Raw genomic sequence first — 24,483 nt, forward strand, 5'->3', positions numbered from 1 at the left:
TTCAGCCTTCCATTAGAAGCTGTGTTCTGTCCGAGTCCCTGGAAATCCCAAATAAAAAAGACCTTTCTTTTGCAATGAAATATATTTTTAATTTCTCCAAGACGAGGTGGTGAATTATTCACAGAGCCTTGTTCCTCTCCTGTTTTACAGCACAACATTTTAGAATATGCAGAGCTTTGGCTTGAGTTCTGGTGTTGGACAGCAGACCCTAAAGTTCCCTCCAGCCTCGATGTGGAGGAGCGGGGAGAGGGAAGGGGAAATGATTTACTGTTGATTGAACACAATGTATCAGAAACTGTCTGACGTCCCTCTTACATCATCATTTCACTCATTCATTTATGGGAAAATATTTCTTAAGAGCCTCCTCACGTAATGGGAGAAAAAGGAGGTGGTAAGTGGTGGTGAATGAAAGGCAGCCTCTGGAGTTTGATTGCACGGGTTCCAATCCTACCTCCTGCTCTTCACCAGTTTTGTGTCACCTTGACGAGTAACTCGATGCTCAAAGCTTCAGTTTCTACTTTTATAAATAGAAATAATAGTACTTCCTTCATGGATATTGTGAAGATCAAATAAAATGATGCGTTAAAAGTGCTTAGCACAGTGGTTGGCACCAAACAAATTGTTGCTATTGTTGTTGTGGTTATTATTACTCTTACTATTATGATTGTCATCATTTAGTGGGGCTAAGGAACTTGGGGACTCAGGACTAAAGCCCATTCCTACCACTCACTAGGTGAATGCAAGTTATTGAGAAATTTGCTTTCGTGTCTGGATATCAGTTTTCCCGTCTAAATACAAAGAAGTGCAAAAAATGTTATTCACTATGATTTTTCCTAAAAAGAATACTATATTCATTTAGAACAAATGCTCTGATGAGCTGTTTGAGGTGTGAGGTCAATTCCTAAGGGCATACTCAAACAGCAAAAGATGATCCTTAAACTGTCACATATAGGACAAGTAAATGCATTTGTTTGGCTCCTGAGGGAAAGGGAAGAAGAAGGAAAAGGGAGCGAGAAGGAGAAAGTGGAGCCCTTTGGGAGGGCTGACACCTCTGACATTTCCATGGAAGCCTCAAATTTTTGGTGAAATCTATTAAACTCATAAAATACGTGGTATGAGTAATTTTCATATGGAGGCTTGTGAAGGGAAAATCCTTCACAAGTCTGGAATGACACATAGGAATACAGAGATATCAATTTCCCCTCGTCCCTCTGAAGATCATATTTTGGACCAAAAGAAACACCTTGGAGCCTGGGTATCTGTGTGATATGTGTGATTAAGCTTACATGTGTGCATGGGAGTACATGCCTACCTGCATAGACAGATGTGCACGGATGCTTACCTACAATTGGACGTAACTTCATCTATTCCTGGACATAATTACATATGCGATGCACACATGCATACACATTGGACTCATGCGTATGTATGCAATGTACGCATATATGTGTATATGTGAGCTTGCACATGTATGCAGATGTGTGTATATTGCACGAATGCCTTTTTATGTATGAGGGCTCATGTTTTTGTACTTGTGTGTATTTTTATGTGAATATTCATTATTCCTCACTCTGTATTTTGAGAGATCTCCCCTTGGCTAAGAGGAAGGCTGAGAATAAAGTCACAGGGGCTCAGAGGTGAGGATGAAGGATGTCCCAGAGGCCTAAAGTCCAGACTTCCCCATCCCCCATCTGGGATCAGTATCCCCTATTGACTCCAAAGGTAAAATGATCAGCTCCCACCTCATCCTCCATCCCCTGTGTGTCTGAGCCCCACTTTGTTCCTCTCTGAAAGAAGTGCTGCAGAGAGTGAGGCAAAGCCTCCAGAGGACAGAGAGACTGAGAAAAGGCTTATGTGGGGTGAAGAGGCAATTTGCAGGAATGCCCAAATGGCAAAGCAACTCTAAACAGAACATGCTCTTAATAAACAAGAAATTAAATCTTAATAATGCAGCAAGAAGCCATTAACCCCTCTTGATCTAAAGTTTGCTCCTGCCAGTTCTCAGTCCAGAGGGAGCTAGGCTTGTTTCACCTTCTCTTTCACAGGCCCCCTGGAGAGCCTGAGCTGACACTTGGAATATTTATTTTCTCTGCCTCCAGGCTCTAACATCTAGCATATTCACTTATTTAATCATTTACCTCTCCACCCATCTATCTATTCATCTATCCATTCAATCATCTACCCACCCATCCATCTATCCATCCATCCATTTACCCTTCAAATGATAACTGAACATCCACTCTTCGTCTGACCTTAGAGAAGCATTGGGACATGACAAAGAAGAATAAGATAGAGTCCTTGCTCCCCCAGGCCAGCACCAACCACCCCTGGACTCAAATTGTGTCTAAAGTTATTTTAAGCTAAATCTGTTCAGGTCACTGTGGAGTCTAAAGGATGGAAGATCATGTTCTCCTGCATAACCGGTGAAGGCTTCACAGGAAAGTACATGTCTTATTCTGAACTCAACTCAAGTCTAGGCATGTGGAACCCAGAGATTAATTTTGATGGTGATGAATCTTCTTACTGGGAGATTTCTATCTAGTAGTTGAGACAGATATGTCCATCAATAAACACTGTAGAGTTAGACCACTTCCATATTTATTCATTCACCCACAAATATCTTGATCATTTGTTAGACACATGATACATGCCCATATTATGCTAGGCAATGACAATGTGATGAGGAAAGACTCTTACATGCTCCCTGACCTCACAGTGCTTCTCCTCTAGTGAAGGAGACAGGCCAATAAATAATCAATCAGCAGGAAACATGATAGATGACGTATTGAGGAAATAAAAGAGACTGTGGGAGCATGTAGTCAGAATTCTTAAACTAGTATAAATAAAGAGTGGGGAATTCATTGAAGGTTCCCCAGAGGAGGTGTTGTCTTAGGTGGCACCTGAGGGATAAGTAGAAGTTAGCCAGGAGAAAAACAGAAAAACAGAATCCAATAATGAGAAAAAACAGGGTGCATTTGTGCAGGAGAGAACAAATCTAGAGAGTGGCAAGAGATGCACCTAGAGAGATCAGATTATCAGTGTCTTGTGTCCCACATTATCAACAGAGTCGCAGGCACCCTTCTTCCAGGCTGCATTCCACTCTGTGTATCCCTCTACCTTTGCTATTCATCTGGTCCATTGAAATGATCCACTTATGTCTCTGTCTCCCTAGACCATTGTTGTCTAATAGAAACATAACGTGAGCGATGAGTGTGAGCCATTTTAGTTTTTCTCACATTTTTACAATCACATTTTTAAAAGTAAAATGAAAAAAGGGAGAATCGATTTAACAATATATTTTATTTAACGTAATATATCCAAAATATTATCATTTTGACGTGTAATCAATAGAATAAACTATTATTGAGATATTTTACAATTTTTTTTTTTTTCATTTTCCAGATCTTGGAAATCTGCTGTGTAGTTTACACCTGTAATGCATCTCAGTTTGAACTAGCCTCAATTTCAAGTGCTCAATAGCAACACTTGCCCGGTGGCTCCCATATCAGACAGCATGCATGTAGTCATTTGGTGACTCTAGAATGGGGACAATGCCATATTCATTTGTCACCCCAGTGTCTGCTGAACTGCTCAGCACACACAGAATGCTCAGTGCATGCATGCTGAGCTAAAATGAGTGGACAAGCTAGAGAATGGTAGAGGGAAGGTGATTACATGTCTCTTGAGGTAAGGGTGTGGTTGGGGAAAGCTTACCAGGAAGGTGATGCCTGAGCAGGTTCTGAAGAGTGTATAAGAGTATGCCAGGTCAAGGACAGAGGAGGGGTAGTAAGAGGAGGTGACATTTGAATTGGGCCCAGAAAACTGGATAGGATTTCAACAGTCAGACATTTAGGGGAGGGACAGAATAGCATTCCAAACAGAAAAAAACATTGTGAGGAAAGCCTGGGAGGAAAATTGGCAGGGATATATCTTGGAGGCAGAAAGAATGGTTTGGCTGGCACACCTGGAGGGAGACAGTGCTAAAAAGACAGACTGGAAGCTGCATGTGGTGAGCTTTGAATGACAATGGGACTAGGTTCTAGAAACAGTCATGGAGGATCTGAGGCAGAGGAATTAACCTGTGGGTCAGGACTGCGCCCACTTCCTAGGATAACCACTGTCCTTCTGAAAGTAATTTGGTTTTTCTCTTCAACTCAAAAAACTATCAGCATTCTAAAGAAATTTCAGTTATCTTAGGCATCAGGCTTCTGTCCTTCAGAAAGTATTGATAGTGTTTGTTCTCTGACTATCCTATTGTATTGAGTTGATTAGATGTAAGGATAAATCCCATACCATTGATATTTTGCGGTAATCGAATAATGGTAGTCTGCCCTTCCATAGTGCTTACTACGTGCCAGGCAGGGTTCAGGTCCTTTATGTAATTAACTAATTTTATCCTATGACAACCCTATGAGGTAAGTACAGTTAGTTTTCCCAATTTTATGCATGAAGTAACTGAAGCAGAGACAGTAAGTCATTTGCTCCTGCAGCTAGTTCAAGTCCAGGCAGTCTAGCTCCAGAGACCACTTTTTTACCAGACTCCAAACGATTTTTGATTGCTACAATGAACCAGACACTGATAAAAGGACCTGACATGTATTAATTAATTTATCCTTTTTAATAACTCTATGAAATAGGTGCTGTTCTTTTCCTAAAATTGGTAATGAATAAACTGAAGAATAGAGAGTTTAAGAAACGTTCCCAAGTTCACAATTAGGAGAGAGTAAAACCAGATAGACAATGATCAGATCTATTTAGCAGCATATCCGAAGGTTCTTTCTGAAGTTCTGGTGTAACATCTTGTTATCCAAAATAAAAGGCACCATACGTTAGTTCTGTTAGTATTCTATGCATGTCTTTCTCAGGAAAACTTCGTGGAGTAAAATGTATATGTTTATATATTTATCTCTCTCTCTCATCTCTCCGCTCCCTATACCTAATTTTCTTGTCACCTCCCCTCTCCCCCAAATGTAACTTGTTCTCCTTTGCACTGTCAGAAGCACAGTGCCTGGTAAATGTAGGTATTTAAGAAAATAAATTGATGAATTAAGTATTTACTGACTATCTACTATATGCCAAGCACTGGGCTCTGTACAAGGGATAAAGAAGTGGCTAATGTAGGCAGTGTCTGACTTCACACAGCTGACAGTTCAGTTTTTCCTCTCTATACAGGCACATAGTTTTTCCTATCTGTCTATCCATATGCCTCTAAACTATGTCTTATGTATCTAGCTATCTAATCTATCTATCTATCTATCTATCTATCTATCTATCTATCTATCTATCTACCTATCTATCTATCTCTTTAGCCATCCATCTATCCCTCCATCCAACCATCCCTCCATCCATCCATCCATCCATCCATCCATCCATCCATCCATCCATCCGTCTAGGAAGGGGTAGCAGAAGGAGAAAGAGAGAAAGGAAAGGAGGAAGGAGGGAGGGAAGAGGAGAGGGGAGAGATGAGAAGAGGAAAAGGAGTAACTGGATGAGGAGGAGGAGACAGAGGAGAAGGAGAAGAGATGAGAAGGGACCATTTATTGCAAATTCATCAGTTTACAGAAGAGACTGAGCCTCAAAGAGAGGAGGTGAGTTGTGGGTTATGAGATGATGCTGGTGAGAACTATGAAGTGGATTAGTAGGATTGGGCTTGATGACTAAGAGTTTTCCCATGATCTTTGTCCTAAGGGAGCTTGAAGCTTACAGCCACCTCTGGACTGTGTCTTTTTCATCGTGCTCTTGATTTTCAGAGGCAGAAGGAAATTTGGGCAAAATTAGTGGGAGGCTTGAGGCTATTTTCAGCATCCAGGTCCTGGAGCCTTTCCTTCCACCCCAAAGCTCAACGGGCTGCCTGAGCTTCTTTCCTTTCCCATGCAGGAGAGGAGGCCTTGACCATGTACATGGACAAAAGTCGCCTCGACAGGAAGTCAGGGAATGCCACTCAAAGTGTTGAAGCTCTGCACCAGCTTGCATCGTCCTACTTTGTTGACCGTGATGGCACCATGAGGAGGCTCCATGAGATCCAGATATCAACTGGAGCAATCAAGGTACAGCTTGAGGGTGGATTTGGGGGGCAGGTTCTTAAGACAACAGCACGCCACACAGGGATTCTGAGGGTCAATGAGCAGATGTAGTCCCTGGCTTCATACTAATGTACCTAACAGTGCCCCTTGCCAACCGCTCTGACTGAGGTTGTCAAGTGCCTTATAGTATCATGAGCATTGTCGTTAGGGTGACCATATGTACTGATTTACTGGGACAGCCTGGCTATGGTCATGGCATAATTGTCAATAATCCTCTGATTCATTCTTAAAGTTCTCCTGTATGATTTTCAGGCTCCTTTTCTAGGTGAAGAAACTGAGGCTACAATGGGTAAATAATTTTCACAAGGTCACAGAGCTAGCAAGAGTCAGATTACTGACGCCTAGGTCAGTAATTTTTTAAACACCTGTGTTTTTTATCCTGCTTGCCCTCCCCCCCCCGCCCCCACTTTATAGATAGGAAAACTGAGGTCCAGGAGTTAAAGACTTTTGCTCAGGGTTATACAGATAGAGAGTACCTTAACAGGGACTAGAACTCCACTCTCTAGACCAGGGATCAGCGAATATTTTCTGTAAAGGGCCAGATAATAAATATTTCAAGCTTTGGAGGTCATATGGTCTCTGTTGCTACAACTCAACTCTGCTGCTGTAGCACAAAATCAGCCATGGACAATATGTATACAAATAGATGTGGCTGTGTTTCAATAAAACTTTGTTTACAAAAACAGGCAGTCTGTTATGTACTGACCCATGCTCATCTACACCAGTGCTATCCAGTAGACACTTCCAAGATGATGGAAATGCACTAAACTTATGCTGGCCAAGACAGTAGCCACTAGTCATATGGGGTTATGGAACACTTGAAATGTGGCCACTGAAGAGCTAAATTTGTAAGTTTATTTCATTTTAATTAATTTAAATTTAAATAGCCACATTGGATAGAGATGCTCAAGACTTTCAATTCAGTGCCTTACAGCACAAGAACTTTTAAAAAAAAAAACCAAAAGATTCCATTTTAAATGCAATAAATTCAGGGATTACCTTTATAAAGAGAATCAGGGAAGACATTTTTGATATAAAGGAATAGTTCCTCTGAGGGTTTCAGTGCAGACTTTTTGCATCTCAGATTTTCTTAAACCAGATTATACTTGCATTTTACTGCTCAATCTTTGGTCTAATTTTTTCTGAATAAAACACAAACCTAGCCTTATAGTAAGACTTTCAAAGATATCTCTAGGGAAAAATGTGTGTGTGGGGGCGGGGGAAGTGCCAAAGGAGACTCAGGCAGATGAGTCAGAAATTGACCAAGGGAAGAGAAAAATGTGGGAGGGAAGAGTTACTGAGGAGAGAGATAGGAAGAAGAGAAATAAATCAGATCGACAAACAAAGAGCCAGCTTATCCTAGAAGAATCGCCTATATTGGGGGGATTATGTTGTTAGGGAACTCGGCACAGAGAGACGGATCTTTATGAAGCCATCAGAGTTGGAATCAAGCAAAGGCGTGGTTTTCATTATCACCAAATGGTTCTCTCCTCCCTGGATGGGATGCAGAATTGAGATATTGAATCTCTGTCAGAAGATAATCCTCTTTTGTGCATCCTGGAAGTGCAGCCTGCCTCCTTATGAGGAATTTCTCAGAGCAGTTGCACAGAGGCCACTCAAGAAACCATTCGTACAGTAGCACTGTCTTCTACACTCTATCTAGAACTGGGGTTTTTCTTGCCATTTCTTGATGCTACCTCAAGACCCAGCTGGCTAGAATTGGTCTCACTGACAGCTTTGTTTAAGATGAGCAGCTCACCCAGATGGGGAAGCTTTGCCCATGGTTTTCTTTTTCTGAGTATCTTTGGCAAAATAATTTGGTAGTTTTGATTCTCATTCAATAATAACTATGTTATTATTCCATACAAAAAAGAATAAATTATTTTTAAAAAACAAAGCCTAATAATCCTTCATTTATTTATTGTTTCCTAAGTGCTAAACATCACAAAAATATGATCTCTTTACCTATTGAGGGGAGTGAGAGAATTACTAACGTTTTAAAGGTGGGGAAGTTGAGGCTGAGAAAGGGAAGTTACTGATGCAAGCCTTCACAGCTGGAAAAGGAAAGAACTGGCATTTGGAGACACATGCGGTTGTTTCCCAAGTCATCATTCCCTCCATGAATGCTGTGTCTTTATAGTTGGGTGCAAATCTCAAAGTAACCCTACAAGTGATTGTGTTAAATAATGGGAAATGAAGCCTAAAAGGATGAAGAAGCCTCTTTTCATACTAAACCGTTCTTATTTCAAGGTTATTTTGTTGAATAGCTCTTCCCCTATTGTCCACCACCTTGATTACTCTAAGACAATGTTTTGGAAACACACTGCCATAGGATTGCGGTGTTTTTTTCCACAGTGGCACTGATTGTACTTTTTGCTGAAACTTTTTTTGGAAAACGGGGATAATTTTATTGTTCTTGCCTAATAATAATGCATATGTACTCATTACAATTTATAGAGACATTTGGTAATAAGATGCCCACTGTTGAACACATGACGTGCATCAGGCACTTATACCCATCATGTCTAGTCTCATGATCTTCCCGGAGAGGATTTACTAGCTTCAGGTTGTAGAAGCTTAGAGAAGTTAAGTGACTTTCTCAGGTCACAGAGCAAATAAATGGCCGAGCCAGGATTTAGCACTGATTCTCCTAATTCCAAAGCTCATGCTTTTGAAATATACTATAGTGCTTCCACTTTTCAGTTCATATAACACTGAAGGTGGCTTTGTGAAGTGAGAACCAAAGATAGAACCTGGGCATTCTGGCTCCCGTCTGTGTGCGTGATAGCTCTGCCGTCCCACTGTCTGCTTGGTGACAGCCAGGCATGGTCCTTGGCACAGGCAAGGTGCTCAGGAAGTGACCATTGTCTCCTGCCAGAAGACTTTCTCTGCTGGCTTTGCTCTGCTGGGGGCTGACTCTGCAAAGTCTGTCCCAGACAAGGGCATCTGTCTCACTTCTGTCACCCTTGATGTCCACTCTAGGTCACAGAGACACGCACTGGGCCTCTGGGCTGTAACAGCTATGACAATCTGGACTCTGTGAGTTCCGTCCTTCTGCAAAGCACGGAGAGCAAACTGCACCTTCAAGGTAGGATGCCGGTGGAAATGGTGAGACCAAAGTGGGGAGGGGGAGGCAGTCTGGGGGAAGAGGGATTTGGGGATATCGGAGGCATGATGTGGAGGCAGAATGAAGAAGAAGATGAAAGACAGAGAAACCAATGAAAACTACCAATATGGAAATTAAGACTATTATAATATGATGTCTTTTTAAAAATTTTAACATATACAGGACACTAAATTCATGGTTTTTAATTAGTTTTCGGATATAAAGTATGGAAATGTGAGCTTTATCTGATTATTTTGATGAAAATGTCTAAACGGTGTTATTTATAGATGATCCAGACGTAATATATATTAAAGTTTCATATCATATCGTCTGAATTTCCTGCATTATTGTATTTGATTTTCAATGTATTTTGGCATGTGTTATTTGAATTCTAAGAACTATAGGGCAATTTTATAGAATTTTTGGTTATATGTAATCTTTTTCCTTATTTGTTAATCATTTATGGTCTTCAATATATTCATACACACACACGTGCGTGTGTGTGTGTGCATGCTTTTAGCAGAGTTCACAAATGTTAACACTCAGTGCTGGCTGGAGTTTAAAGAGACAAACACTCAGGCGTTGCTAGTGAGAATGCAACAATTATAATGATTAGTTTGTTGATACGTGTAAATATTTGTACTTATTTAATATTTATTATATGTCAGGTCCATGTTAGGTGCTCCATATTTGCTCATGACCTTAAAGAACATATGCCCTTTAAAATAGTAATTTTACCTTTATTAATTCATCATAAAGAGGATGGGAGATTGTAGAGAAAAATTGACAATGCTTCAAGTACAGATAGCGCTATTTTCAAAAGCGTAATTTATAAAAGCTAAAAAAACAATGTAAAGATCTCAATTTTCCACATGAGGAGACTAAGTGAAGTATGTAGCATCCATTCATAATAATATTAGGTAGGTACTAAAATGTTGTTTATAAAGAATTTCCAAGAATATTTGAAAATGATTTGATCTAATGTTAATTAAAAAATGGATGGTTTCTGATTGAACGTATGGCATGATCTTAACAATGTAAAAGGATAAGGAAAAATAATATTGCAAAGAAATATGCCAAGATGTTAAAAGAGGTTACCTCTGGATGGTTAGGTTATAGATGATTTATTTTAGGCTTCCAGTTTCTTTTCTAACTTTTCTACAATGATCATGTATTAACTTTATAGTCAGAAAAAAAAATGACATGCTTTAACTTTGAGCAGACTAAAAATGTGACCTTCTACAAAAGTATATGATAAAGGTGATTCTGAATGTCAGTGGGAGGAAAGTTGGGTTGAGATTGGCAGATAGAGCTAAGCAGAGCTTAATATGACTTTTATATTCTGGTTCCTTGGCAACTCTTTGATTCATGCTCCTGTTATAGAAGATGCTTGGAAAATGATGCACAGAGGACTTGGAAGTGTCACTTGGGAGCACTGAGTGAAAATCCTTAGGGAAATTCAGGCCAAGAAAGTGGTTTAGTGAGAAAACAAAACAAAACCTCAAATACATAAAGAATAACCCTACTCCCTTTAGTAGAGGAAAGAGTAGACAGATGGGTTTGGTAATTCCTGATAACAAAGTAAATAAGAAAGACAGATCTGCCTTGGGTGTGCCAGGATTTTCAACTCATTAGTTCCTGTGATACCCACAGCAACCTTGTGAAGTGAGAGCAGGGTTTAAATCCAGGAAGTTTGGCTTCATTCTGCATTTGATCACCCTGCTGTTCATGTTGGAGGTGGAGAGACCTCTGATTACAATTGGAGTAAATTTAGAAGGGATTAACAGGATGTTACTAGGAAGTTATTAAGATCTTAGGGACATTTAGAGGCTGATTTATTATGAGGCTAATGAAGCTTAAGGCTCAGAGCTCCCTCACCTTCTAAGTCCTCAGCTTTTCTCATTCTAAGTATTCATTTTCATCTCTAATTTTGAAATTCTTTTCTCAATAAGCAGCTATAGTATAAGGCTCAATTCTCCAAAATCCAGGTCTGCCGTTCGTTATGTTATTAGAAGTATGTCCTATCGTAGATTGGTCAGAGCACACCTGGAGGATTGGGTCCAAGTCTGAGCATCACATTTCAAGAGGGACATTAAGAAACCACAGTGTACCCGAAGGAGTGTGTCTTATGATAAATAGCTGAAGAAGGTTGACCTGGAGCAAAAGGACTTGTCTGCAGATATCTAAAGGACTATCTTGTGGAAAAGATAGTCAAATTCATTAATATGGATAAAACGAGCCAAATCTGATCTTCTCACAGGAAACTACAAGGATCCCAGCTTTTAACTGGGATAAAATAGATCTCAGTTTAAACTCAGTATAAAATAGATCTTCTAATGCACGTTCATGCCCAAACCTGGAATGGCCTACTGAAGTAATGTAGTGACTCTCTGTTGTCAGAGCATTATAAGTAGATGACTACTGATAGGAATGCTATGGAGATTTTTAAATCATCATTCCGTAGAATTAGGTGATTGAAGTAGGTGGTCATTAGGTCCCTGTCAATAATGGTTCCAGGGTTTTATGAAGACAATGAATCACCAAACCTTTACTGAGACTGTGTGCTGAATTCAATGCTACACCATGGGCATATGAGCACAAACCAGTTCAATTCAATTGAATAAATATTTTTCTTAAGAACCATATTGGCATTGATCTAGGCACATGTCTGAACAAGACAGACATAGTTTCTACCCTGAGGAAATATACACTCTATCAGAGATGATGGACTTAAACAAACAATAATAGGAGTAATAAATTTTAATGGAGAAAAATTGTGAGGGTTTTATGGTACCAGATAGTATTGGGGCTTAACCTACTAGGGTGTCAGGAAAGTTTTCTTGCTAAAAAGATGCATAAGATTAGACCTGAAGTTTGAAGATGAGGGCAGGGACATGGAAATGGAGGCAGGCAGAAGAGTCTTTTTGAAGGTGCATTGGAGGAAATGAAAAAGTCTGAAGAGATTAAAGCAGAGACATCAATGGTGAGAAAAACAAAATAATCCTTCAAATCCTGGAAGGCCTCTGCAGCACATTAATGAGTTGAACATTAATTTACGAGTAGCAGGCACCATGGAAGGGTTTTAAAAAAGGAAGTAGCATGAAGAGATTGATGTTTTGGAAGATGACTCTGGCTCTTATGTGGTCAATTAATTAGATAGAGGTAGATTAGAGGTTGGTGACCAGTCGGGCTAGTGCAATACTCAAGATGACATGTCAAAAATTTAGACTATGGAGGTAGTGGTTGAGTAGAGAGAAATAGACTAATTTTAGACTTACTTAGGGGACATCATGACCAGGATTTACTGAAAATACCATGAAGAATTTAGATAATTGTGTGAATGGATTGTGGGAATGAGATAGAGATGATGGACAGGAAAATACATATGATTCAAGGTAATATGTAATATAATAGAGATAATAAAAGTAATGCATACTGTTATGGAGATTCAGAAAAGGAGTAATTCATTCTGTCTGTATAGGTAGAGGATTCCTAGGGAAAAAAAGAAGATAACTGATGAAAAATAATATTATCCTGGTGGAAGATAAAAGTAAAATCTTCTTAAGTATAAGACAGAAGAATATCTCATGTCCTTTCAGTAGGCTGATATTTATTCAGTAGGATATAAAAAGCACTAAGTGTAAAGAAAAAGATTGATAAATTGGACTATATTAAAATTAGGAATTTCTGTTCATCAGAAGCTGCTATTCATAGAATGAAAACGGAAGCGACAGAGTGGAAGGAGATATTTGTGATATACGCATCTGACAAAGAACTCTTGTGCAAAATATGTAAATAACTCCTAAAACCAATAAGAAAAAGGCAGACAATCCAGTAAGACAAGAAAATGGGTAAAAGACATGAATGGGCACTTCACAAGAAAGAATATCAAAATGGCAAATAAACCTGTGAAAAGGTGATTAACTTTTCTAGTCCTCAGAAAATACTAATTAAAATCACAATTCAATACAGCAATCAGTCCGACTCAAATGAAAAAGACTGACAATATCAAGGAGTGACAGTGTGGAGCAGTGGGAACTTAACATGCGTTGCTTGTGGGAGAATGAATTAGTAAAGACGCTTTGGAAAGCTCTTTTGGTAGTATCTACTGAAATTCAATATGTCCTCTCTCTATGACTCAGCAATTAGAATTCCTAGGAATATGCCCAACAGAAATATGACCCATGTTCACCAAAAGACGTGAATCTTCATAGCAGCTTTATTCAAAACAGCCCCCAAATAGAAATAGCCTCAAATGCCTATCAGCAAGAAAATTCGATAAATTGTCATTTTTTCTCATGATGGACTATAATACAGAAATGAAAAGGAATAAACTACCCTTTTATGCAACAATATGGAAGAATCTTACAAACGTAACGTTGAGTACAAGAAGCTGGGCACAAAAGACTACATTCTGTATGATTCCATTTCTATACAGGTTAAAAACAGTAAAAAAAAGAAAAACATACATTGTTTTAGAAGTCCAGAGAGCATAAACATTTGGGGAGGAGGAATGGGGCAATGACTGAAGAGAGACCAAAGAGATTTCTGGAGGTTTTGGTAATGTTCTGTTTCTTGATCTGGGTGGCAGCACATGGGTGTGTTTACTTTGTGAAAATTCATATAGCTGCACACGCATGATTTATATGTATGCATTTCTGTGTATATAATACTCATCTATTAAAAATTTGTTTAGTAATGTGCTCTATCTTGACATCCTTTGCAAAGAGAAAACATGAATAAAGCATTAAAGAGACATAAAAGAGCAGGAGATGGTCCAGCCCGGCTAGAAGACAGCTGTATGAACTGAAGGTAGAGGAGCCAGAAATAACAATAGATACTATCAATTTAGTGCTTCTTTATGTGCCAGGGACTCTGCTAATTTATTTTTATTATATTTATATTTATTTGTTTTTTATTTATTTTTTACTTATACTTATTTGTATTATATAATTGTATTATATCTTTAATCCTCACACCATTTCTATGAGGAAGGCATAAATAACATCCTTATTTTGTAGGTGAGAAAACTGAGACTGAGAGGTTACTCGATAAATGGTTGAGCTTGAATTTTTTAATTTTTTTCATGAGGAAGATCAGCCCTGAGCTAACATCCATGCCAATCCTCCTCTTTTTGCTGAGGAAGACCGGCTCTGAGCTAACATCTATGGCCAATCCTTTTCCTTTTTTTTCCCCGCAGTCCCAGTAGATAGTTGTATGTCATAGTTGCACATCCTTCTAGTTGCTGTGTGTGGGATGCAGCCTCAGCATGGCTGGAGAAGTGGTGCATCAGTGCGCGCCCGGGATCCGCACCCGGGCCGCCAGTAGCGGAGCGCACACTTAACTGCTAAGCCACGGGCCGGCCCTGAGCTTGAATTTTAACCCCAACAGCCTGACTTCAGAGCTCCTCCATCTCAAAATAGTGTTGCTCTCTATTCCTCTCCTGATTCCTCTGAATGAGGCTAGAAGGGGAGATTCTGCAGATTATTTTGGTAGGTAGGGGACGACATGAACGATAACTCTAATGATGTTCACCTCGTGGTGTTTCATAAAATGTTCACAAAACAGGGCAAAGGTAGAGGGAAATGGGAAAAAGAAAGAAGAAGATTGGAGGAGACTAGAAATGAGAAAGAAGGATCATAGAAACCATCAGAGGCTATTAGTAGTCAAAGCAGCAACAGCCGAAATAGTAGTAATAACACTAATGGCATAATGATAACTTCTTATTTTTATACTTCTCTCTCCAAGAAGCCCATTGAGTGTTTTACCGACATTGTCATGTAATTTAATCTAGGATCCATCTGGTGTGGTATACAGAGAGCAGCGCCCTGCCTCAGTAGCTCACTGATGTGAATGCAGAGAGAATATTTTGCTGAAATCTAGGGATGATCCAACATTTATTCATTCATGCCTTCACTCATTCATTTAGCAATATTTATTAAACATCAACTATATGTCAGATATTGTTTTAAGAGCTGGATATAGAGCAGTGAATAAGCTAAGTTTCAATCATTTTGGAGCTTATATTTAGTATGTGTGGGGAGCAGACAATAAACAAGTAAATAAAGAAATATATTTTCTTTACAATCAGAGAGATAGTGAGGGAAAAGTCATGTAGAAATTTGTAGACCATGGAAAAGACTTTAGATTTTACTCTGGATAAAATGAGAAGCCATTGCAAATACAGGTAGTGGAGTAAGTTGACCTGACTTACATTTTAAATGAATCACTTTGACTGTTGTGTAGAAAAGACTATTGAGGGCAAGAACACATAGAAAGAGCCCAGTTAGGAGACTATTGTGTTTATCAAGGTGAAAGAAAATGGTGTCCCGGACCTTGAGAGTGGCAATGAGGGTTGTGAGAGGTGATTAGATTATGATTATATTTTTTAAGTAGTGCTGACATTATTTGGTAAGGGACTGAGAAATACTTGGGAGAGAGAGAAAGAAGCAAAGGATAATCCCAGAGTTTTGCCTGAGCAACTGCAATGATCGAATCACCTTACTGGTATGGCAAAGACTGGGAGGGGTCAGCTTTGATGGGACATGAGGAATTGGATTTGAATCTAAGTTTGAGAAGTCTATTATATATACAAATATATGTATATGTTGGGTGGGCATTTGGAAAGTCAGGCAAGAGAGCCAGAAATATAAATTAGCATAGAGATGACATTTAATGATGTGAGATTGGATAAGATTACTTTGGGAGAAAGTGTAGATAGAGAAAAGAAGGAATCCAGTTATTGAGCCATGGGGAATTTAATATTGAAGCGTTGAGATGATGGAATAATAATGAGGAACATGCAAAGGAAGCTAAGAAGTGGCCAGGGATTGGGAAGAGAGCCAAGGGTGTGTAGTATCCTGGAAGCCAAGTAAAGAATGTTTTTCAAAACAGAGATTGTGGGGACCGGCCCGGTGGCGCAAGTGGTTAAGTGCACGCGCTGTGCTGCGGCGGCCCGGGGTTTGCCGATTCGGATCCCGGGCACGCACCGATGCACTGTTTGGCAAGCCATGCTGTGGCGGCGTCCCATATAAAGTGGAGGAAGATGGGTACAGATGTTAGCCCAGGGCCAGTCCTCAGCAAAAAAAGAGGAGGATTGGCAGATGTTAGCACAGGGCTGATCTCCTCACACACACACAAAAAAAACCAAAAAACAGACATTGTGGTCACTTGTGTCAAATGTTGCTGATAGGATGATTAAAATGAGGACTGAGAACTGAGTAGTGGATTTAGCAACACTGAGGTCATTGGTTGACCTTGACAACGATGTTTCAATGGAATTATAGGAGTGAAAGCCTCAGTAGAATGAGTTCAAGAGAGAATGGGCAGAGAGGAAGTGAAGGCAGGGGCTATTGCAAACTCCACAGAGGAATACTGCAGTAAATGGCACCATAGCAGAAAGTGATGTGGAGTCAATATTTTTCTTCTTTTCTAATGTATAACAACAAAACTTTTATATGCTGATGGGAATTATTCTTCAGAGAGGGAAACATTGATTCTGTGATCAGGAAGGATTGTTGTAGGGTCAAAATTGAGCACACAAGAATGAATAGGGTCTTGTATATGACTGGACTTATCTGCCTTAGCTAACAGCAGCTGCCAGTCCATTCATAGTGAATGGAGAGAAAGGGGAATATACTGGCCCAGGGGTGGATACAATTCATAAATGTGGTAATGGGGGCATTTCTTGAACTTTACTTCTGGTTACTTTTCATAGATTTAAGTTGCATGAGTTTTTGGATTTTAATATCTCTGAAATTAGAATGTTTCTTATAACTGATGATGTGTCATAGTTTAACTGGCAGTGTATTTTTTTCTTAGTGTACAGAAAACAATGGTATGTTTTACAATGAAGAACATCTTTGATTCAATTGTATATGATAGTTTTCTTAATGAAAAAGGAGTGAAGTCACTAGCCTATTCCTAGTTTCCAAAGGAGAAAGATGGATGGGAGGAGGGTAAAGATCTTTAAAAGATGGGAGGCTAGGCAGTGAGGGGATATGGGATGAAAGACTGACAACTTGAGGCATAATCTTGTCTCTGCACCTCGAGGCTGGGCCACCTGAGACTGTTGTGTTTTGAGAGCCTCCTCTTAATAGTCACATTCAAATGGTCCATTTTACTTTTTGATCTCCAAGCATTTCTCCTCCTCCTTCTCTTTTCTTCTTCCCTTCTTCTTTCTTCTCCTCCTTCCCCCTTTTTTTCTTTTCCCGTGTCTCTACTTGAAACGTCAGCTCCGTCCCGACAGGGTTCTATCCTCCATCACTTATGCACCAGAATCTCTTCATACTTAGATGATCTCCTTTCTCTCTTCTATTGAAGAGTCTATTGGTCAGTCATTCGATGCTCAACACAAACATCTGTCCCCTCATTAGAAATCCTTTCTTCTCACTCCTGCCTTGGCTCAGCTCCTCCTCTCATCATTTTTATCTTCCCTGGATCATTGCAAAGAATGCCAAGTGAGCAACCTTGATTTTGAGCCCTCCTGTTGATCCATCCCCAACGAAGCAGCCAGTATGATCTTAAAATCAAATCAAATGCTGTCATTTCTCTGCTTAAAACCCTTCACAACCTCTGTAGAGATTTTGGTATAAGGTATAGATTCTTAACTTGGCACCAGGCAACATAATCAAACCCTCGCCTATGTTCTTGGCTTTGTCTTATTCCACACCCAACACATACCCATACCTTTACTCCAAGCCTATTGAATTTCTTACATTTCACTACAGGCATCTTTTCTTATTTTTATATTTTTATTACATTGCACATTGTCTCTTCAATTCCTGGGCTTCCACCTCTCCCAGGAAAACTTCTCTTACTCCTTCTGCCCAGGTCATTAGGTACTCTGCCCATCTTCTTCCCTAGGATTTGTCACACAGTAGTATAATCATCCTGTTATTAATCTGACTTTCTAGTTAGAGTATAAATTTCTCATTGGTAGGGACCATGTCTATCTCTAGCATAATGTATAGAACGTGGTATGTAAAAAGCACTCAGAAGATATTTGTTAAATGAATTTATGGATGAATGAATAGTTAAATGAATGAATCACCCAGCCCATCATGAGCTCTGCTTTCTCTGAACTCTTATACTTCTCACTCCACATCATGCTGGATCCAGTTCAACCTAATGGCCATTTCCTGAGGGCCTAATGTATGCCGACCATTGTGCTACCTTGCGTGGATAGCGTTCTTCAAAAATGCAGGGGTCTTTTCTACTGAGTTGGATGTTACATCTTCCAGGCAGGGGTCATACTCCTTAATCCTCCGTATGCCATTTCTTCTGAGAAACCCCTTTTAAGACATTTTTTATGGCATGATTTTTTTACTCACCTTGCAATATATTCATTTGTGTTTGGGTTTTATCTTTTATATTAGACTGGATTATAGGCTTCTTTAAGGAAGGGATTTTGCCTTGCCAACTTTGTGTTTCATCGTATTCAACATATCGCCACAGACATAGGAACTTGATACACGTTTGCTGAATTGGATTTTGGTGTGTGATTGATGTGAGAGTGACAGTAGAAGGAGGAAGCCTAGAGGCGGAGGGAAGGGGTGAAAGAGGGAGGGAAAAGGGACTGGGAAGAGAAGGAGGAGAGGAAGAGGAAAGGATGGAGGAGAGGGAGGAAGAGAAGATGATAAAGAGGGGAGGATGGGGAGGAGCAAGAGGAGGAGGCTGAGGAAGAGAAGTAGCATCCATAATCCCTTTCCTTAGTAGCTGGGCATCAAAAATGGAGGATTATTTTCAAAATCATTTTGCAACAAGTAGTAGAAAGAGACGAACGGAGAGTGTAGAAGTATTTAAAAATAACATTTTTTTGAGCTGCTACTTCTTAGGCATTGTGCTTATATCCATTAACCAATTCATCCCTCCCACCAATTAAGAGATAGGGATCATTCTCCCCGTTATATAGATGAAGAAATTGAGGCTCAAACAGGTGAAATCCCTTTCCCAAGGTTCCCCAGCTTTTGGTTCCCTGTCATCTGGGCTCCAAGGCTCCTTTACATCTCTCAGAGAGCTCTGAGTCAGCACCACACATTCTAGACGTGAATAGAATGGGAATAGGTCCCTGCCCAACTGCAGCAGCAGAGGAAGAGGGGACAGGACATGAATAGATCTCCTTTTCATAAAGCCCCTTCCGCTCCCACACCCCTATCACCCCATGTGGACTTGTGACCCCAGGGAGGAATGCTGAGTGATTGTTGCCATTACCTGTTCCAGTCAGCAACGTGGGGATGAATCCTCGTTAGAATTAGCCCAGGGTCACAGGCAATGGCTCGTGATTAAGGCACTTCTTGTCCGATTAGCAGGGGCCTGGGAGGCACTGATGGGAATCCATGTTTCTGTTTTCCTGTGGCTCTATCTATAATGCCTTTTGAATAAAAGAGCAGCGCCTTCATGACAAATGGGATTGCTGACTTCCACCCAGCTGGCTGCATCCAAATATTGGTTTTCCTTTATGAGCCAAGGAGCACCCTGTTCTCTGCCTTGTGAGAAGGAGAAATGGAGTTCCTCTTAAGAAGTGGGTTGAAGATATCAGTTAAGGACTTAGTCAGAAAACAAATAGAATGAAGAGGATGAGAGAAGATTTAACAGTGATAAGACCTTGGACTGGTTAATTAAGTCTCTGAGATTCTCTATATCTTCTAACTTGCAAAACGGGAATAAAAACACCTCTGCCTTGGAGCCATTGCTCTGCATTTAATGGAAAAACAAGTGGAAAGTACGTGACCTAAAAATCATATAAAATGTATGGTAAAATTTATTTTAAATATATGATACAAAATAATAATCATAGCTACAATTTACTGGATAATTCTTATGTGCCAGATATAGAGCTCATTTCTTTATATCAGTATCTAATGTAAACCTCAACACAGACCCATTTTCCAGATTTGAAAATTGAGGCCCACAGAAGTTAAGTAACTATCTTGTAGGTGGCAGAGCTGGAATTTGAGCCCAGGTCCACTCAGTAACAGGGCTCTTACACCATGCACCAAATTGTTTTCAACCTGGAATACATACATCATAATCATGTTTTTTATTAGAGCAAGTAGAATATGGCCCTTTTTATTTAATATAGCCCTGCTATTTACTTTAGGATGTCTGTGATTTTCCTAAAATTACTTTCCAACTTGTGTAGGTGTGAAAGTGTGGCATTTTCATAGCTATTATACTTGCAAAAGGATGCAGAACCAGAAAAGATCAGATACCTCTAGAACAGATGATTACTAAGGCCTTGAACATTCTGGGTGTATATGACTATAAGAAGTGCTGCCTCTGACCTGGAGAAATGTGGAATCATTTGGTGACTCAAGACTCAGACTTGTACAGAAAGAAGTGGAAATTCTGATGGGGTATAAGCTGATGTTGTTGAGAGAAGGGATATCAGAAGGCTTATCTCTTGGTATGTGGTGATGTTGGGCTATACCTTTCAAATAGACTTGTGGCTGGCCCAGTATGCAGCATGGAAATTCTGACTGGTAAGTGGCTGATGTGGCTACTTTACTTTGGTCTACTTTACAACCATGTTCCACTCGATTCCTTGTTGAATTCATTCATTGTGCAGAAACGAGGCATCAGGATGGCCAAAACCTAAATAAATCACCCATAAAAGTTAATTTATTGACTCCATATAGATATGGTACCTGTTTATTTTTTAAGATTATTAAGTCAATTATTTTTTCCCTCACAATTCATCTTAGTCAGAATTAACCTCTTCTTCGGCACTGCAAGCATAGCACTTCCAATGTGCTTTTATTGTTTTCTAGAAACATTTTATCTTGTCTTATGTACACAATTGTACATATTTGCTACTAAATTATAATTAAAATTCCTGAGAATAAAACACATATCTTTTTTTATTTGTTCATTATTTACTTCTCCTTAGCTCAGTGTTTAGCTCATAGTAAGTGCTCAATAAATATTTACTGATTTAAATTTATTTGAACCATCAAATCAATTTATTTTGGATCTTAGTTTTTTATTGTGGTAAAATATATATTACATAAAGTTTAACATTTTAAGTATTTTAAAATGCACAATTCAGTGGCATTAAGTATATTCACAATGTTGTGCATCTGTCATCACTATCTAGTTTCAGAACTTTCTCACCACCCCAAATGGAAATTCTGTATCCATTAAGCAGTCATTCTCCATTGCCCACTCCCTCCAGCCCCTGGCTACTACTAATCTGCTTTCTGTCTCTATGGATTTGCCTCTTCTGGATACTTCATATAAATGGAATAATATAATATTTGTTTTTTTTGTGTCAGGCTTCTTTCATTTAACCTAATGTTTCCAAGTTTCATCCATGTTGTAGCGTGTATCAGTACTTCATTCTTTTATACCTGAATTAATATTCCGTTGTATGGATATACCACATTTTGTGTGTCCATTCATATGTTGCTGGGCATTTAGGTCATCTCCACTTTTTGACTATTATGAATAGTGCCACTATTAACATTTGTGACAAGTTTTTGTTTGCATTTATGTCTGCAATTTTCTTTTGGGTATATGCCTTAAGAATGGAATTGCTGGATCAAATGGTAATTAAATATTTTTAGAAAGGTTTGGTGCAAAAATAAGTTTATTTTGTGGTAGATTGCATGCTTGCATTATTCCCTTCTCCTGAGAAGATTATATATATCAGTGCATTGCCATGAGACTGGCCCTGTGGTTTGTTTTGGTCAATAGATTGTAGGAGGACATAATGCATGCCTCAGCTTAGCGGACACTTGAGGAGACATTGCCAGGCTTGGCTTTTGCTCTTTTCCTTCTGTCATGAGAATGGCATTTCCTGAGAAAAGCTGCTCCTTCAGTCTAGATCCACAATGAAGAAGACATCTGGAGCAGAGCCGAAGCTTAGCCAACATGAAACATGAGCAAGAAATAAACCTTTGTGCTTGTAAGCCACTGGCATTTTGAGGTTATTTGTTACCACACAGTAACTTAACAAAAGCTCAATAGCATGAAACACTAGATTAAACAGCATAAACCACACTTCTTTACTGCAGGACTTCTCAGTGCCTTAACTGTGCTAATGTATATAATGAGTCTCAAGAGGTGGGTTAAATACAGAGTTTCCAAATGTGTTTGATCCCGGCTACATTTGGGGATCTATGATTTTGTGACATACAACTTGGCAAATGCTGGACCCTACATATTTTGGGTTCAATTGTGTCCAAAATAGTTTTTCCTAATTCCTTTACTCTTATAAAAGTAGAGGTTCTTCTTTTTTCCTTCTACTGAAATTTGTGTATATTTATGTATATGTTTTATTGTAATTATACATTTATGAATCTTGTTCACCTGCTCAACTGGAGCTCTTTGAGATCAGAAACTGTCTTACTTATTTTCCATATCTCTAGCATCTGTCTCTAGCATTTTCCATGTCAACAGCACCTGGCTCAATAAACTGGTGAGTGAAAGAACTTTCCTAATAGTTGCTGAATTGAGCAAATTTATTTTTGCATATCTACTATGATCTAGCACTGTGCTTGATATCTTGGAAAGAATGCAAAGAAATAAAAGGAACAGGTATAATCCTCAAAAATCACATCTGTAGCAATGGATCCAAAACAAAATATGTGCTCAAATTAGTCGTCAAATCCTTTAGCATCATTTTTTTCTTATAATGTTATTTGGATCTGTGTATTTTTTTACTCAGATGTGTCTGAGCACCTGTCTCTTTCACTACTGAGTTGAAGTTAAAATAGCTTCAGGTTTCAAGCTATGATGTTGGGAAAGATGATACAGGCCCTGCTCATGAAGGATGGCTCTAGAGAGGTGGAACATGCTAAGCATTGAGCACAGAACCACAGTCCTCTCTGAAACACATTCTGTCTAAATCCACTTTCATTCAAACACATATACTGGGAGCCCACTAATGTAATGAGATAACAGGGGAGATGAAAGAAATGGGAAATTAATGAGGCACTGCCTCTTACATTCAAGAAGCTCACAAGCCAGGAGAAACATGAACACAACACACATGATATGATGTGTTAAGTGTTCTATTAGAATTTGAGATGTGTCCAAGGTACCTTTGGTTGCCAACAGAGGGAATGCTTGAGATTGCCAAAGGCCTCCAGGGAAGGCAGTAGAAAACACGGTGAGGGCAGGAAATGACATTAGTTGAACAACTATTATGTGCTAAGAGCTTCACATGTGTTATATAATTAATTTTGTTTCCAATTCATTGAGGTATAATTTACTTACAGAAAAATTGATGTGAACAGTTCTTTTGAGGTGAACAGTTCTATGAATTTGACAAACATATCCAATCATGTCATCAAGATACTACCACAATCAAGATATAAAATTGTTCATTTATTTTTTACATCTCCACAATGGAAACTGAGAATCAGAGAAGTTAAGCCTCTTAGACTTAACTTCCTAAGGTCATGCAGTTAGTAAGAGCTGGAGCCAAAATTTGAAAAAGAGAAAACTTAGCAAATTTTGGGGACAGAGGCAGTGGTGTGGCAGGATGTATCGAGGAAAGAGAAATTGGAAAGAAGAATTTGAAGACATCAGCTGATCTATGTATCAGATAACACAAAGTCTTATAGGTGTTAAGTTTGGTTTTTATCATGAATTCTATGAAGAAGCTTATATTTAAATTGAATCAACCTCTTCTTAAAGCTTCAAGGGTATTCAAGCTTCATGTTGAAATTTTATGAAATTGAATTTAAAAAGTAGTTGGCCTCCTCATCATTGGTGATTTCATAGTTTAGACCATATTCTCTTTTTCAAAGTTAAAATTGTCATTTATGAGTCTCCCTACCCCCAATCCCTTTTGCCAGTATAAATCCTCCTCTATTTTTATTTATTCGTTTATTGTCTATCTCCGTCACTAAAAGGTAAGTTCCAAGAAAGTGTAGGGGAGCAAAATTTGCCATCTCAAAATATGCCACTTTGGCATATTGATTATTTTGAATTAAAGTTACTTAAGAAACAGTGAGCGCCAAAAGGACACTTTGACCCTCATTTGTCCCCCTGAAAGCAGCAAATAAATCTCCTATGTGAAAGGCATCCTCCCTGCACTAGGAGGTAGAGAGACATTCTTATCACTACAGAGAGGGAATTCAGGGCTGAGAACTCTATGTAAACAAACTCTACTTAGTTTTTCACTAATTACAACCCAAGCCTAAGTTTCTTTGTCTTTTCAGTTCCGCACAAATTTGTTTCTTTGTCTAAAAAGTATAAAAGCTGCCTGCTTTGGTCATTTCTTTAAGTCCCATATCTATGAGACCTCTGTACATATGAATTAAATTTGTTTTTCTCCTGTTACCC

General features: G+C 39.1%; 1 protein-coding gene across 1 annotated transcript in view; it reads left to right on the plus strand.

Annotated features, from left to right (window-relative positions):
* The window catches only part of BRINP1 (BMP/retinoic acid inducible neural specific 1), a 172,747-nt gene that overhangs the window by 108,588 nt on the left and 39,676 nt on the right, over window positions 1-24,483 (plus strand). The window contains exons 4-5 of the mRNA XM_004423372.3: window positions 5,878-6,047; window positions 9,066-9,171. Coding sequence (XP_004423429.1) covers window positions 5,878-6,047; window positions 9,066-9,171 — 276 coding nt within the window. The remainder of the gene's footprint in view (window positions 1-5,877; window positions 6,048-9,065; window positions 9,172-24,483) is intronic.

Source organism: Ceratotherium simum, chromosome 29 (assembly GCF_057802395.1).
Source record: "Ceratotherium simum simum isolate JZ-2026a chromosome 29, ASM5780239v1, whole genome shotgun sequence".
Lineage (NCBI taxonomy): Eukaryota > Metazoa > Chordata > Mammalia > Perissodactyla > Rhinocerotidae > Ceratotherium > Ceratotherium simum.